A 14,010-nucleotide genomic window follows, 5' to 3' on the forward strand; every position below is an offset into this window, starting at 1 on the left:
TGGATTTAATGGCAACTCTTCCATAATTTTTTTCAATAAGAAATTTCAGATACTTATTAAACTCACAAATCACTATTCTTCACCTCTGTGATATACAAAATATAATTTATGAAAGATGCAATTCATCACAAAATTACTTGCATTCACTCATTTTTCTAAGCATTTAAAAATGCGCCCTCACCATCCCTATTACAAGTGGCATCTTATGTAATTTTCAAAGGATATTTCTTATATCATATAAATCTTTTTAGTGCAACTGAACCATGAATGAATATTAAAACTCAGTATCACTAAAAATAACTACAGAATGCCTAGTTTAGTCAATTCAGCCTATATCTTTCTGGAAGCAAATGGAAGCATTAATTATAAACAAATAAAATGAATTCAAGCTAATCAAAAGATATTCGAAGCTTGTTCTTGAATTGTAAACCTCTAAAAGTAAACTATTACATAGTTAGAATTCTTCACACAATTACACTATAACACTGATTTTCCGAAAGGTATGGACAGTCTGGTTGTTTACTGGGTAGAATATTATTTTAAATTGTTAGTAATCCATTATACTGACTTGTAGCTCCTTATTGTCATAAAATGCATATAAGTCCTAATTGGCTGAAATTTCTTGCTAGCCAAAAGTTTAAATCACAGGGAGAGATCAATCAAAACCTAATACCGAAATAGAAACAAAAAAAAAAACCCTACTAATGTTCATATACATATACATATGTATATAAAATGCAGTTATATGTTTATATATACATACACACATTCTATATATATGATCACATACACATATATGTGTGTATGTACGTATAAATATATAATTGCATTTTATATATATGTATATATATATATATATATATATACACACACACACACACATATATGGCATGTGTATGTGTACAAGGCCCCCAAATGTTTCTATAAACTTCATTCCAGTAGGCACTGTACTCCTTGGAGTTCCAGGGAGGGAAGTACTCCAAGGGACTGGAGTATATGTATGTATGTATTTGTATACACCACACATATACACTAAACACATATACTAAATAGCTCAGGTGTGCAATAGGCTATATTATGTAGGTATGTGTAAGTACACCTTTTGATGTCTGTACAATGCCAAAACCACTTAATGGTGCATTTCTCAGAACACATCCCTGTTGTTAAGTGATACATGACTGTACATGCAGATTGCACAAAGGAGAAAGAATTCTTAACAATCAACCCGACACTGTATGCCCAAGTTAGCAAATTATTTTTTTCTTTGGTTAATTTGCATCTAAACATTTTCCTTCTTACTTGAAACATGGTGTGGTAACTGTGTTTTTTGAAACAGGCCACTCATAAGCCACAGGCAACACAAGTAACAAGCACTCCTCCTACACAAACACACACACACACACACACACACACATACACACACATGAACACATGAAAATCTGGTCTCTGAGGTTTCACTGATGGATTCATTTCTTTAAATTGCAGTTAATAGAAAAGGAAGAAAAAGACAAAAATCTACCAACTAGGCTGCGCTGCCATCCTCTCCATGTAGTCCTTGGCCATGTCACGGGCTTCAATGTTCTCAGGATACAGCACGCAGAACATTGCCAAGGCGCCCAAGTTGTTCCCATAAATTTCATTCCAGCGGGCACTGTAGTCCTTGGGATCCCAGGGAGGGAGGTATTCCAAGGGGCTGGACAGCATAGTGTGCACAGCCTCTCTGAGCCGGGCCGCAATGTGCTCATGTGAGCTTGCAGCCCTGAGCTGGAGCTCAGCCACTTCTGCCCTAGAGAAGTACAGCATTGGGTGGCTGTCGTAGTTGGCATTGGTGAAGGGGATCATGACTTCTGGGTTCTCGTCAGTGATGTACGCTGACACGAGGCAAAGCAGATATATGAAAAACACACTGGGGGCCCCCCGTGTGTGAGTCCTCATTGTGGCATCAAATCTCCAAACCTCCAAGGCAGCCAAACCATCTTCGAAAGATCCTACATGAGAAAATAAAGAAGAGCATATGTCACTCAAAGGAACACGGCACAGGTTGGGGGTAGATGGGAACCTCACTACGAAAACAATTAAAATTAAAACTTACAAATTTTTATTTTTTAAATACAACAAAAATATGAATTAGGAAGAAATTTACGAGAGAAACAGTATGTTTGTTCAAGTAGGGAAAGAACAAACCTTGACATTGTTTGTCAAATGCAGAGAAGTTTAGATTTTATGGTATTTTTTAGACATTAATACATAAACCACAATAACCAAAAGCTGAGGGTGAACTGTCAGCTAGGAATCTGAGCACACATTATGAAAAAACAGAAAATCCTGTATTTATTAATATAGGCTCCTTCACTCTAACTTCTGTCTTCCTAGCATTTTACATTCTGAACCAGGGATTAAGAACAAGATATCTATGCACATGTAAGGAGACAAAATACTATGAGTGTGGCTACAGATTCTCTTTGTGTGAACAGAAGGTGGAGACAGAGAGAACAAAGAGAGTATGAACATCAGCCAAGCTCATGCATTCCCTGGCTGACATCAGCCAACCCATCCTGAAGACCAGACACAGGGCTGCCTGGACTAGAAACTGACATGCTTTCATTCAGAAAATAAAATCTAGGAATTAAAATGCTGAAATAACATGTGTGTTTTCCCTTTATTATCTGAAATTATAGTCTATTTTTTCATTTTGCCTACGAGATGTTGGGAGTCATTCAGTAAATCAAAAATTTAAACCAAGTTCACATATTTTCTCAACTACTTCACTTTCTTAAAAGCCCCTCTTTTCAGTGGTAGATTTGTACACTGGTTAAAAGAACGTCTTTCAAATGTAGGCACACTAAAAAAAAAAAAAAAAAAAAAAACCCTCGGCATAGTCTATGTCCACATCTGGGATAAAGCAGGCATAAAATCCCCCAGAGGAAAGTCAGGGAATTCTTAAAATTCTTAAGAGGGGAAAGGTTATAGAAAGCAGACCAGAAAAAGACAGTTTTATGTAAATAATGAACAGTGGTTTTCAATTATTAAAGGGAAAAGCCGACGGTGAAAAATCCACCTCCCAAGCTGAACACAAACTATTTTTCCAAGGAAAAACTGCCTCATCACATTCACGAGGAAAAACTGAAACGTAACACACACTGAAGGTCAATCCACATTCTCGACCTGTCCTGACTCCAAGAGAAAGGCAATATGGCATCCCTTGTGGGTGCTACCTTATTCTAAGAGTCTCTATATTCTTAAATGTGCTTTAGACTATAAATATATGTATAAGAAAACTCAACAGCAGTGGTTTGGGGGAAGCATTCTATATTTTAGAGCAGAACTTCTGGTGAATAAAAAAAAAGTTAATACAGTCATGCTAAATAAAACACATAAAACAGAAATAACTCTTGGATTCTGCCAATATTATGTCTAGCACCCAAAGCTTCAAGGCAGCTGGGTGGATCCTTCAAGGTCAGAGACCTGGCCAAAAGAAATAGTCCTCTAAGGTTATGCCTGAGGAGGGGCAAGGTCTCTGGCAACACAGAGAAGTGGCTGGGTCTGAAGTAGTGCTCAATCTCCTCAGGGGATTATTTCTTACTCCTTTCAGGGAAAAAAAAAAAAAAAAAAAAAAGTCCTGCCAGTGATTTAGAAAAAGAAAAAGAAAAGCCCATATATTTATAAAATCCCCAAAAGTCGAAGACTGGAAGCTGGCATCAGTGCAATTAGCATAGTGGGTATTTAGAACCCAGAAGAGGCTGGAAGGTTCTCCTTTAATTGGCCCGCATAAGCATTTGAAGCAATTGAAGTTCTAACAACTATTCGTTTGTGACTGTGATGCAGGGGGAGAGGGGAGAGGGGCTCAGGTTATGGGGAGGGTAAGAAGGTAAGTGGAGACCAGAATTTTGCTACCTCAGATTCTGTACAAACATTCCCTAAACTGGCAAAGGTTGATTTGCTTTATTCTGTTTCTCCCACCCTGCACGTACCACCCTGCTACCCAGACATGGAGTCATTCAGATAGTGAGGGCTGCTCTAAAGAGTTCTTTACACTGAAAAGACAACTTGTCTAACCTGACAAAACTCACCCTATAATCCCAGTCACACTGCTTCCAGTTACATAGGGTAGGCCTGAATATATTTAAACAAGAAGAGTTGACCCTGAAGCACAGAACCTCATTCAGATATTGTTTTGGAAATGATGCCATCTCAATATGCCAACTATTTTTTAAGGCTCCCTAGTTTTTGTTTCAAATTCATGTGAAAGTGGCAGAGAAGCAAGGCTGCAAGTTATTGTATATTCAAAACATTAATGGCTCCTGGGAACATCATGTGGGCCAATGCAGAACCCACAAAAATTCTGTATAACACTCATCTATGGAGATTACCTAAGGAGAAAGGAAGGACCCTGCCACCAACTGTACGTTGCCTCAATGCGCCCAGGCCCTCCTGCTCTCCCAGCTATTAAGGCCTTTGTTGATCTACACAAGGAGTTGGTTTCTCCTGGATCTGGCACATACTGCATCACACTGGATTGTTTCAGCTTTTCACATGTCTGGCCTTCCAGAGGGCAGGAGCCATGGCTTCCTCTGTGCATCACGGGGCTCAGTACTGAATCTGGCATATAAAAGGTAACTCACAGATGCTGGCTCAGAATTAAACTCTTGAGTTTGGGAGCTAGTGAGTATATCTCATCACTAACATGAACAAGAAGAAATCTTGTAAATCCTGTTCCCCTCTACTTGAAGCCAAGGCAAGTTTGAAATTTTCCAGACAAAATTTCTGCCAAGAAATTAATGGGAGAAAACATAAAGTCTAAAAATTTAAGTAGCCTAAACACTACTCAGTAGATTTTTTGGTCTTTATGATTTAAAAAAGAAAGAAAAATTAAATGTAAGTCTAATCCAAATTTGCTTTAGGCTAATAACCTACAGGGAAACATAGTTCCTATCCATCATTTTACATTTGTCTAGAAAATTCTACTCCAAATCCCCTATTTCCAGTCTTTGAACTTCCCCTTTGATCATTCACTGTAGGCTCTCTGTCTACCCAATCTATAAAGAGAAGAGCTAAAATTAAATGAAAAGCGCATTTCTCAAGATAATTTTAAGAGAACCCAAATAGGCAGGTTTTATGCTAATTTTATGTACTTATTTCAGTGTGAGTTAAGAAAAACTATAACCAACATACTAAAGTTGAGATTACAACAAAAATATAAAGTTTGTGTTTAAAATATATTCAAGTTTATGGAACCAACCTGGGTACTCTTCAACAGATGAATGGGTAAAGAGAATGTGATATAGATATACAACAGAATATTAGTCATAAAGAACAAAATAATGGCATTTGCTGGTAAATGGATGCGAATGTATTCTCTGATATGCAGATGCTAATTCGAAATGGGGGGCGGGGGTCCATAGGGAAGAATAGAAGTACTTTGTATTAGACAAAATGGAATGAAAGAAGGGGAGGGGGAATGGGAACAGGAAAGACAAAATGAATCAGACATGACTTTCCTATGCACATATATGATTAAATGACCAATGTTAATTCTATATCATATATAATGAGAAGAATGAGAAGTTATACTCCATATATATGTGTCAAAATACATTCTACTATCATGCATAACTAAATAGAACAAATAAAAAGTAAAATACATTCGAGTTTAAAAATAAGAAAAGAAGGTATACGAACATGGCAAAAATTGATGAGTATAGTGTTTGAAGAAACTTTGGGAGACTCTGAAAAGGTTCAGAGAAACAATCGATGCTGAAGACAATGGAGTATACCAGAAAGACCAACCCCAAACCTCCCATTCTACCTACCATTCCTCTCTCCCACACATGGAGCCTGGGAGAAATGAGACTGAACTTTGAGATGCCATGGACACTCTTTCAAGCTACACACTTCTTAGTTCACTGTGCTATTTCAGAAATAACAGAGCACTGCCAGCTCCCTTAAGCCTCTGGCCTAATTCATGAAGGGGCATTTCCATACTGTAAAACCACTAGCTATACTCAGCAGCTGACTCTATTAACACATAGTTATCCAGAATTCAAGCCTTAGGCTGTTTCTCAATGACCTTATTGAGCCTCATTTCCCTGAAATTCACACTTCCCTCTTCCCCTTCACTTTCATACACTTTCATAATCCAGTTATCCTTCCCACTTTTTATCTTATTCTATACAGCTTAGTAAAATATGACTAAGTTTTCACTTATCAATGGATAGTCACTTAAGAATCACTGTTACTATAAGACAATAAATTCAGATAGCAATTTGACCATCCTTCTACCTGGATGCCTTCATGTATGTACATTAGTCCAAGTTAGACCAAGTCAAATGAATTATAATTGTCTTAAGTAGATCTTCATAATGCCACAAAAAGCTCCAAATTATTTTGCTTTAATTCTGATTACAGTAATCCACTACAGATATTGTGATTGCTGACAGACAGAGAAACTTTTGTTTCTCTGCTTCTAAATGCTCGTCACATATTTGATCTTTTACTTTACAATAATCTAAAAATGTGGCAAAACAGTATTGTTTGTTCCAAAAGAATAAACTTCAAAGGCTGAATTAGACCCTGAATCCCCTAAATACTAAGCCAAGTTTCTTTCCTTTAACCAAACAAATTGTTAAGAACTTTCAACAACATTAGAAGTTCCATTTTTGCCATCTTTAAACAAAGAAAGTACAGAAAGAGTAGGCCGAGAGGGAAAGAACTGAACCCTAAACTAGTACATCAAGTTTCAAAAAAAGATGTTAGTTTCCAAATCGTCTGAGACTGCTTATAGAATGAAACACATGGTAAGTACAAAAGTTCTTTCAATTCCTCAGGCTTTAGAAAATATAGAAAGTATAAGGATGGAAGGGAAAAATCACCCCATAGAAAGTAAAACATATCCCAAATTAAGATGGATTAAAAACCCTTGTATGTGCCAAATCTAAGGAGCACAGCATAATGATTCACGGTATGGAGTGAGGAGTTGGGCAGACCTAAGGATAAATTGCAGCTCAGCTCTCTGCTAGCTTTGATCAACTGACTTCCACTCTCAAAGCCTCCATTGTCTCATCCATAAAATGGTACCTTCTTCATGGGGTGCCTGAATGCCTGTGATACACTCAGCCTAAAACTCAACATGGAATAAGGGTGCAATAAATATTTATTTTTTAGTAGAAGATAAGTTCCAGACATGTAAATTCATACTAATCTACCCCAAAAGCATTTTATTTGAAAGAAACTAAATCTTCTGATTTTATAGGCAAATATTGAGAACCAGAGTTGTTAAGTGACTAGGGTGAGGTCATGCTGCTTGTTAGAAACTTAGCTGAAATTGGAACACAGTGATCCCAACTCTTCAACTCATCATTCATAGTAAGCTCATCACTCACTAGAAAGGAAAGCATATGATCCTTAAAATTTTTCAAGTGCTGGTGTGAGGAGATGGCCCCAACTAAATGAACAACAGATTAAATAAGCTATGAACTGAGTTTGAATGTTTCTCAAGACCAGTGATTCCTGATGCACAAGAGGAACTGCTTTTTACTGTATTCTTTTAAAAGAAAGTCTCAGTGATACCATAGTAGCTGGGAAACACAATCTCTGGCTGGAAAGCTGTTTCCCAGTAACATATTTTACAATAGAAAGGATTCATGAATACTCAGGGGACATCTGCTGTCACTGCCAGAGGTGATGAGATAACCTCAGTCTAGAATCATCTAGTCTTGGCTGTCTATGTCATCAGTATCTCAGCTGATTATTCTGGGAGGTGAGCTGCTATCTAATGTTAATCAACTCTCTCCCATACACACACACACACACACACACACACACACACACATATTCTAACATTCTAGAATGCTAACATTGTAACTCCAATGTCAGCATATCTGTTTACGATAAATATAACTATCAAGCAGATTGAGAAATATTTCTGGCTTCATAGGAAATTGACAAAGGAAGTAAAATTATCATATGCTTTCCTGGTGAAGAGGAATAAATCAGGACAAAGATAACAGGAAGGACCTTGGACCTAGGTCAACTCGTCAACTCGACTGGTCAAAATCACTACCTTTAACCCTCAGAAAAATCTATTTTCACATGCTTGGGAAACACCTTGTTCCTTACATGTTCTACTTGACACATTTCCATATATTTTAATTAATGGAATATACATATTTTTTAAGTTCTCTCACTTTCCTATTTCAATTTTATTAGATGCATGATTAAAATAATTTTTTGGAAAAGAAAACTTTTTCCTCAGTATCAAAATATGATACTTCTATCATATATCAAAACTTCTATGTTTTTGACAAATTTTTGTAGTGAAATAAATCTAATCTTACCTTTAAATATGTCAAATCCTAAGAAAACATGGTTTGAATACCATGCAGTCATTCCCTAAAACTATATTCTCTGATGAGTAAAGCCTGTAGACTCAGACAAAAAAAGAAAAACTTAAAAACCAAGAGCTCTTAATAAAAGTGAAACTTCCTTTTACTGAGGGATTATTGTTTCCTTACTTAAGGGTGAAATGAAAAATACCTCCCAAAAGTCATTTCTAAACAAAAATCCACAATATGAAATGATAGCATATGGAACTCTCTAGAATTCACACACACTACTGAAGGAGTAATTATAACTCTGAGCCCACACAGCAAAACCACACTGTGAGTAATAATGGTGCTCACCACCTTCACACACAACATCAGAGAAACATTTGGTTAGGTTTTAAGTTAAGTGCAGCTCGGTGCAAAGAACATATCTATAATTGCCCCCTGGAAGGTTTTCACAGAGATACATTTTCTCATAACATAACATGAAGCCCACTTACTTTCCTACGCCAACAATGGTAATTTTACAACTTCCTTATATGAGAAGAGTAACACTTCTAAATTATGTTTGAAATGGCCACAAAGATTTTCTGCTGTCAATTTGAAAGCTCCATCCCTGTTTGCCAGAGACCACTTGAGTGAGTACTTCAGTGGCTATCAAACTGAATGCATAATTTAGTAGTAGAGGTTTGCCTGGTACACATGACTACAAAGCTAAGAACCATTAAGATCCAGCTTTTGAAAGAGGGGTTAGCATTTAAAATGCAGAAAGAAAGTAAAATCATGATCATTTTCATGGTGGCAAAGAGAAAGGAGGGCAGAGGTGGGAGGTATGAAGTCTCTGATGAGACTAGCAGGGCACTTAATTTTGCTTATAAAGAGGCTAAAAGGGAAAGTGAAAGGATTATACTTTCTGAGAAGCTATAAGTAGATTCTATTGTATGTAGCACTTTATTAACCGAACATCATCTGCTACTTCTTTACCTGAATCTTTAAAAGATAGTAATTGATGCATGTCATGTCTTTCAGTGCACTATTTCCTGAAAGGGAACATGAAACTATGCTAGGAATTGAGGATGTGAACAAGGAAATTATCCTAAATAACTATAGGATAAATATAGAAGAAATTGTGTTTCTGAGATTTTTGTAAAAACTGCAGTGCTTGTACTACTGTCTGACAATAAAGATGAATAAGCATTTCCCTCCATCCAAAGCAATGTACTTAACCTATTGTTCCTGGCCCCAGGAGGAAATTCACAATCTTTTTTTTTTCTTCTTTTTCAAAATTTCTCCAATGGAAAGTAACCAAAGTTTTTCTTGAAAGAGTCCCAAGGGCCAGCTATGGCTTTCTCAGCAATAGAATTAACTATGAAAATGCACTTTTGTGGCTTTACTGGCTAAAAAGCCCAGGGGGGAAAAAAAGAAAAGAATAAGTATAATTGAAGTCAAAAGCTAAATCTCAACCTTACAGAATTTTAAATACCAGTTAAACTACACCATGAAGTACTCATGGAAACTGAAGTAAAATTTTATTCCTGATACAGATTCAGGAAGAAAAGAGCTGGACAAACTGTCTAAACCTCTTTCTTCATTTAAAATTAAATAAAAATTAGATATTTCTCTTATAGACTGGTTGGAATATTAAATAACACCTATAAAGCATGTATCACTTTATGATAATCAAAAATGCTAATTATGAATTCATACCCCATTTGAATCAAATGTATGATATGTCAAGATCATTGTATTGTCTGTAGCAACTAATAAAAAATTTTAAAAATGCTAGTTATGATTCACCTCAGAACATGATTAGTGGCTGAAGGCGTAAGCTGGAACCAGACTTTCTGGGTTTGACCTCTAGCACCACTGCATCTTCAGCGATGTTCCTGTTTTCCTCCCTCTGTAAAATGGATAAAACCCTTCTTTGCAGGGTTTCGTGAGGCTTAAATTAGCTGATATATTTAAACCATTAAAAGGGTGCCGGGATTTAGAAAGAGTTCAAGAAACAGTAGCAGTCATCATCATCTTGTCAATGAGAAAGGCAAGGTCAGGCCAACAGCGAGAGAGGGCACCATGACTCCTAAGGAAGTGCCCACAAAACTCACCCAGAGACCTTCATTCCCCAAATACATAGAATGCATTGTTGATGGACTACCTTGCAGTCTCTTCCAGAGTCTAAAAATACCAAATATTTTGATAAATATAAAGTATTTGATGACAAGAAGTTTCTCCTTCCTGCTCAACTGCACATTAATAACTTTCAGGCTAAGGATTCTAAGTGACTGAATACATCTGGGGGAAAAGGAAGTCTTTAAATTGAATACAATTTCTTCACCAACCAAAGTTTGTAGATAAAGCTTACTGATATACAATATACTGATATATATGTGCTTACACAGTTAGGGAAACATCCTAAATGTAGAAACATCAGTCCTTTTGAAATGTAAAAGTTTCTTTGGGATTTAAATGTAACTTTTGAAAATTTGGTGCTTAATGGAAAAACATCCACTTCCTGAAAATGACAAGAGACATTCATTTTCAGCTGATGTAACTCCTTCAGTTTGTGTACAATACTCTCTTTCATTCTGTATCACTAACTTTTCCCCTTTGAGTTTGAGGTAAATGACTTTATTTCTTACTAGTTATGTGATAGTTCATTTTATGTGTGGACTTGTCTGGGTCATGGGGTGCAGGATATGTAGTAAAATGTTGTTTCTGGAAGTGTAGGTAAAGAGGCCTCTAGAAGGGATTAGCATTTCAATCCGTAAACTGAGTAAAGTAGACTACTCTCCCCAATGTCCTTAGGACTTTTCCAATCCTTTGAGGACCCGAATACAACAAAAAGGCAGAATATCTCCCAGCACCATGCCTGAGGGCTTGAGCTGGGACATTGGTCTCCTATTCTCCCACTGGGACTTACACCATCAGCTTTCCTGGTCTCAGGTCTTAGGACTCAGGGTGGTACTACACTGCCAGCTTTCCTGAGTCTCCAGCTTGCAGATGGCAGCTAATGTTGGGATCTCTGAGCCTCATAATTGCATGAGTCAATACCCATGATAACATTCTTTCTAGATAGATTAGATAGGTAGATATAGATACAGATATAAATAGATAGACAGGGAAAGAGATCTCTTATTGGTTCTTTCTCTGGAAATCCTGATTGTTGCACTAATTAAAGCTACTCAAGCCAATAACTCTTTCAAAAACACCTTAGAGAAACCCAGTGACCTTTTCTTGGCACTCACTCTCCCAAATGCTGACTACCTATAATATCTAAAGTATATTTCCTCTTCTTCAACACGTTGAAGATTTTCAGTTTCAGGGATACCATATTCTCCTAATACTGTGAAAAATTATTCTTATGCTTCTTTCTAAGATAGTCATGGGTTGTACTGTGCAAAGCATGCTTATTTCATTACCAAGTTTAATTCTGACATCTGTTTCATCTTCAACAGATGAGGAAAGTGACATTTAGAATGGTTACATAATTTAGCCAGTGACACTCTATGTGTAGTCAGGTTTGTTTTTGACTCCAGATCTGATTTCAGAGTCAAAATTTTCACCACTATGCCTCACTTGCTGTCTTTCCATGAGTCTCCTCCAGTACCTATGTCCTGGGACTTCCCACAAATGTTCAGCTGCAGCGCTTCACATGGAAAGATCCTGACTGTGCACCTCTCATGGTCACTCCCACCTGATTCCTGATAACTTATTGCCCACAGTGCTCATCTTACATCTAAAACTAAGTTCTATTCAAAACTGATTTCTTCACTATATTTTCTCAAACTGATTATTTGAAAATCACCTTCTCTGTCTTGTTTCTTCTGCATCTAATTTTCTTACCAGAATGTTTTCATTTTTCCCTCAAAGCAATATTACTCTGCATTTTAAAGACAGACTCCTGAGACTATTCAACATCAACTTCTGGGCTGTCTTTTCTCCTTTGGCTTCTTTTTTAAAAATATTTATTTTTTAGTTGTAGTTGAACATAATATCTTTGTTTTCTATTTATTTATTTATATGTGGCACTGAGGATCGAACCCAGGGCCTCACGTGTGCTAGGCGAGCCCTCAACCACTGAGCCACAACCCCATCCCCCTGCTTTTGGCTACTTTCTTGAATCGGGTCAATACCACATATACTTTCAAGTCAGTTTTTCTGTTTCTTCTAGCTTGTATTTGCAAAGTCCTGTGGGTGAGTCATAATATCTATTGTAGATTTTTCAGTAGAAATACCACAAAACATGTCTAACCTCTTATATACTCTACTCTTACTTGATCATTTATGAATTTAGCTAGACCCTTTTTGAAATGATGCATATTTGGGGTAAGGCCTTTTATCGTGTCTTCCAGAATCAGGATTTATCAGTTTATTCTATAACAATCCTGTAACAATACCATGTCTAAAAAGCACTAATTCCATGTTCAGTGCCTATCCTGCTATGTAGGAAAGGGTTAACTCAGCAGGCCCAAGAGGCTCAAAAGCTACACTTTCCCAAAAGAAGCTTGTCTTTAGGATTGGCCCTGGGCCAGCTCCTGGCAGATGAGCACTGAGCCCTGGAATATTCTGCCTGACAAAGAGATTTTTTTTCCTTTATGCCTGAGGCTTTGGGTCAAGTGGTACGACTTTGATCAGACATTTATGCTAGCAACATTTTTGGTAAATCTTTGCTCTAGCGGGAATATATTCTGAGTAGCTGAAGTCAATCACACAGGTGTTTCATGCCCACACGACTGAATTCCAGCAAGAGATATGGACATCAAGGTTCAGGTGAGCTTTCCAGGATGGCAAGAATCTCATCACAAGCTGTTGTGACTCCACTAGGAGAGGACACCTGGAAGCTTGTGTCTGGTTTTCCTGGACTTTACCCTATGTTCCTTTTCCCTTTACCTGCTTAACTTGCATCCTGGCCCTATTACACCATAACTATGATTATATCAAATTTTGTGAATTATTCTAGTGAATCACCAAGCTGAACGATAGTCTTGGGGATTCCTCACTCCACATTCCCTTTCTCTTCCTTTTAATGGAATTATTTAAAGTCCTGCTAAAATTATAAGTCTTGCCATAATGCTTTATAACCTATTTAAAAGGAAAATATGATAGTAGTTTTCATCAAATTTTTTCCTTACTCAACTTTCGCTATTTTTCTCTGAAGTTTATACGCAGAAAAACAACAGCAGAATATACTAGTTTTTTTTTAAGTTATAGATGAACACAATACCTTTATTTTATTTGTTATTATTATTTTTTTCTTCATGTGGTATTGAGGTTCAAACCCAGTGCCTCACACATGCTCTTCCACTGAGCCACAACCACATCCCCAGAATATACTAGTCTTATACCTTTTTTAAAAAGCGTTAGAAATTGTCTAAAAATGAAATATGTAGATGTTAAGCAAAAGACTTAAGGAGATGCACAGGAAAGTAATTAATTGGCATTATATTCTTCAGTTCATTTGACTAAAATGAAAATTCAGTTTGCTTGGTAAGTATATGTGGAGAAATGCTCTTATCATTATATATGAATCTATTTTTTAGTCCTTACTTATATATTCAAGCATTCCTCCATTCTTTTTCAGTATTCAAATCTTCAAATGCTCATCAATGATAAAATTTACCTTTTTTTTTCTTGCTGCCTTTCACATACTTAAAACACTTTTATACATGTAGGTTTTTTTTTTCAATCT

General features: G+C 36.7%; 1 protein-coding gene across 2 annotated transcripts in view; it reads right to left on the reverse strand.

Annotated features, from left to right (window-relative positions):
• The window catches only part of Dse (dermatan sulfate epimerase), a 70,291-nt gene that overhangs the window by 42,193 nt on the left and 14,088 nt on the right, over positions 1–14,010 (reverse strand). Inside the window, exon 2 of one of the 2 annotated variants that reach the window (XM_026414995.2) lies at positions 1,520–1,988. In XM_026414995.2, coding sequence (XP_026270780.2) covers positions 1,520–1,935 — 416 coding nt within the window. In that variant the 5' untranslated portion in view covers positions 1,936–1,988. Of the gene's footprint in view, positions 1–1,519; positions 1,989–14,010 lie in introns of those variants that run through there. The other variant, XM_077801809.1, reaches the window with a different exon arrangement.

The sequence above is a fragment of the Urocitellus parryii genome, chromosome 8, assembly GCF_045843805.1.
Source record: "Urocitellus parryii isolate mUroPar1 chromosome 8, mUroPar1.hap1, whole genome shotgun sequence".
Lineage (NCBI taxonomy): Eukaryota > Metazoa > Chordata > Mammalia > Rodentia > Sciuridae > Urocitellus > Urocitellus parryii.